General features: G+C 68.2%; 1 protein-coding gene across 1 annotated transcript in view; it reads left to right on the top strand.

The window, feature by feature from the left end:
• Positions 1–115: 115 nt before the first annotated feature.
• The window catches only part of H696_00791 (hypothetical protein), a gene marked incomplete at both ends in the record, with an annotated part of 617 nt that continues 88 nt past the window's right edge, over positions 116–644 (top strand). The window contains one exon of the mRNA XM_009494676.1: positions 116–593. Coding sequence (XP_009492951.1) covers positions 116–593 — 478 coding nt within the window. The remainder of the gene's footprint in view (positions 594–644) is intronic.

Genomic DNA, 644 nt, shown 5'->3' with positions numbered 1-644 from the left:
CCCCCCCCTGTTCCTTGTCCTTTGCTCACCCTCCCGCCCCTGATCCTTGCCCTTTCCCCGTCCTTCGCTCGGTTTGACTCCGCAATCATCACCGTCAGCCGCCCCGGATCGCGCCATGGGCAGTTGGTTTGAGCCCTCCGACGCGCGGTCTGCCTTTGCCCTGGTGACCGAGGGCCCGGCATCCAATGAGGACACCATGTCGGTCGAGTCGACCGGGCCGACCCGGCGCCTGGAGGCCTTCCTCTGGGGTCTGGGCACGCCGCAGTCCATCTTCCAAGCGGGCAGCGCGGCTCCGACGGCCCGGCTGCCGGATTGGAGTGCCTGCCTGGACTCCTCGGCCTCGGCCGGCACCTCGTTGGGGCTGGTGGCCGACCTGCCGGCTGGGGCCGACTCGAGCATGGGCCTTGAGCCGCTGGCCAACAGCAACTTCCTCCTCCGGTCGATTGGCTTCATCAACAGCCGGCGTAGCTCCTCCATCATTGCCCTCGATCAGGCGGGCACTGTGCGCGCCTGGCCCAGCGACGGCCCCGGCGGCTTGCATTGGATCAAGTCCGAGGGCGGCCCCCGGCGGCCCTTCCCCCAGACCGGTGACGGTATGCCCTCCCCCGCCATGGCGATCCATGTGTATTTTCTTCCTGCTTTAC

The sequence above is a fragment of the Fonticula alba genome (genome assembly GCF_000388065.1).
Source record: "Fonticula alba strain ATCC 38817 unplaced genomic scaffold supercont2.1, whole genome shotgun sequence".
Classification (NCBI taxonomy): domain Eukaryota; order Rotosphaerida; family Fonticulaceae; genus Fonticula; species Fonticula alba.
Note: the sequence above shows the minus strand (reverse complement) of the source record. Positions and strands in the feature narration are given on the sequence as shown.